The sequence below is a fragment of the Passer domesticus genome, chromosome 8 (genome assembly GCF_036417665.1).
Source record: "Passer domesticus isolate bPasDom1 chromosome 8, bPasDom1.hap1, whole genome shotgun sequence".
NCBI classification, from domain to species: domain Eukaryota; kingdom Metazoa; phylum Chordata; class Aves; order Passeriformes; family Passeridae; genus Passer; species Passer domesticus.
In genome coordinates, this window is record NC_087481.1 from 5,793,014 (window position 1) to 5,794,753 (window position 1,740).

The 1,740-nt window shown below is 52.4% G+C and overlaps 1 protein-coding gene across 1 annotated transcript; it reads right to left on the bottom strand.

Annotated features, from left to right (window-relative positions):
• Positions 1 to 505: 505 nt before the first annotated feature.
• Positions 506 to 1,426, bottom strand: LOC135306196 (olfactory receptor 14J1-like). The gene has a single exon (XM_064429785.1). The coding sequence runs from the start codon at positions 1,421 to 1,423 to the stop codon at positions 506 to 508; it is 918 nt and encodes a 305-aa protein (XP_064285855.1). The 5' UTR covers positions 1,424 to 1,426.
• Between the last annotated feature and the right edge of the window lie 314 nt (positions 1,427 to 1,740).

The window sequence follows — 1,740 nt, forward strand, 5'->3', positions numbered from 1 at the left end:
CTGTCCCTGCTGCAGCCCCGGCACTGCCACCCCCAGGACTGTGCCCGGCCCCGAGAGCACACAGGCCCTGCAGCAACACCAGGGCCACCAGGGCAGCGGGGCAGGGCCACGGCAGCAGCACTGGCAACACCAAGTGCTGCTGCTGCTGCTGGGCACAGCTGCTGGGCCAGCACTGATCTGCCCCAGCTCTGCACACAGACATTGCTGCTGCAGCTCCAGAGAAGGCAGCAAAAGGGCATCTCTGCAGAAAACTCTGCTGGGAGATCCATTAGTTAATTTAAAGGCATTGAGAGCGCAACCCCTCACTGACTCAGTGTATGGACACAGGGAAGGTGGAGAGAAGGAAAATGAGAAATGGCACAAATAATGACATTTTTTTATGGACAATATCAAAAAAGTAAAACAAAGAAAAGCATCTCCACACGGAAATCAAGAAGAAGTATCAAAGATTACTTTTATTACAAGTGATTGGCAGAATTTGGCCAGCAGTTTAATGTTTCTGAAATCATCCAGTCATCAGTTTCCTCACTGCAGCCTTGAGCTCCTGGTTCCTCAGGCTGTAGATGAGGGGGTTCAGGGCTGGAGCCACCACCGCATACAGAACTGACAGGGCCAGATCCAGGGATGGGGAGGAGATCGAGGGAGGCTTCAGGTAGGCAAACACTGCAGTGCTGAGGAACAGAGAGACCACAGCCAGGTGAGGGAGGCAGGTGGAAAAGGCTTTGTGCTGTCCCTGCTCAGAGGGGATCCTGAGCACAGCCCTGAAGATCTGCACATAGGAGAAAACAATGAACACAAAAAAACCAAATGCTAAACAAGCACTAAAAGCAATTAGCCCAAGTTCCCTGAAGTAGTATTTGGAGCAGGAGAGTTTGAGGATGTGTGGGATTTCACAGAAGAACTGGCCCAGGGCATTGCCATGGCACAGGGGCAGGAAAAATGTATTGGCTGTGTGCAGCAGTGAATAGAGAAAGGCACTGGCCCAGGCAGCTGCTGCCATGTGGGCACAAGCTCTGCTGCCCAGGAGGGTCCCGTAGTGCAGGGGTTTGCAGATGGACACGTAGCGGTCGTAGCACATGATGGTCAGGAGATAAAATTCTGCTGAGATGAAAAAGACAAAGAAAAATAGCTGTACAGCACATCCTGTGTAGGAGATAGTGGTGGTGTGCCAGAGGGAATTGTGCATGGCTTTGGGGACAGTGGTGCAGATGGAGCCCAGGTCGCTGAGGGCCAGGTTGAGCAGGAAGAAGAACATGGGCGTGTGCAGGTGGTGGCCGCAGGCTACGGTGCTGATGATGAGGCCGTTGCCCAGGAGGGCAGCCAGGGAGATGCCCAGCAAGAGGCAGAAGTGCAGGAGCTGCAGCTGCCGCGTGTCTGCCAATGCCAGCAGGAGGAAGTGGCTGATGGAGCTGCTGTTGGACATTTGCTGGCGCTGCACATGGGGATCTGTTCATGGAGAAAGGACAGTGAAGGGTTAGAGGAGATGCCTGTAACCAAAATCAAAGGCATTTCCCAGACACCCTCCTCTGTAACCCTCACAGACACTCTTCAGTGTTTAAGAGTTCTGAGGTTTTCTTTTTAAGCTCCTCCCATGTCTCTCCTGCTATTCTTGGATATCAGAAACCCTCAGCATTTCTGTTTCCCTCTGGTAGAACACAGTTAGTTCCCCTGAGGAAAGATTATGAGTGGAGATTGCAGGGAGATGGTCTCTCACTTGACTGTGTTTGGAGTTTCTCTGGA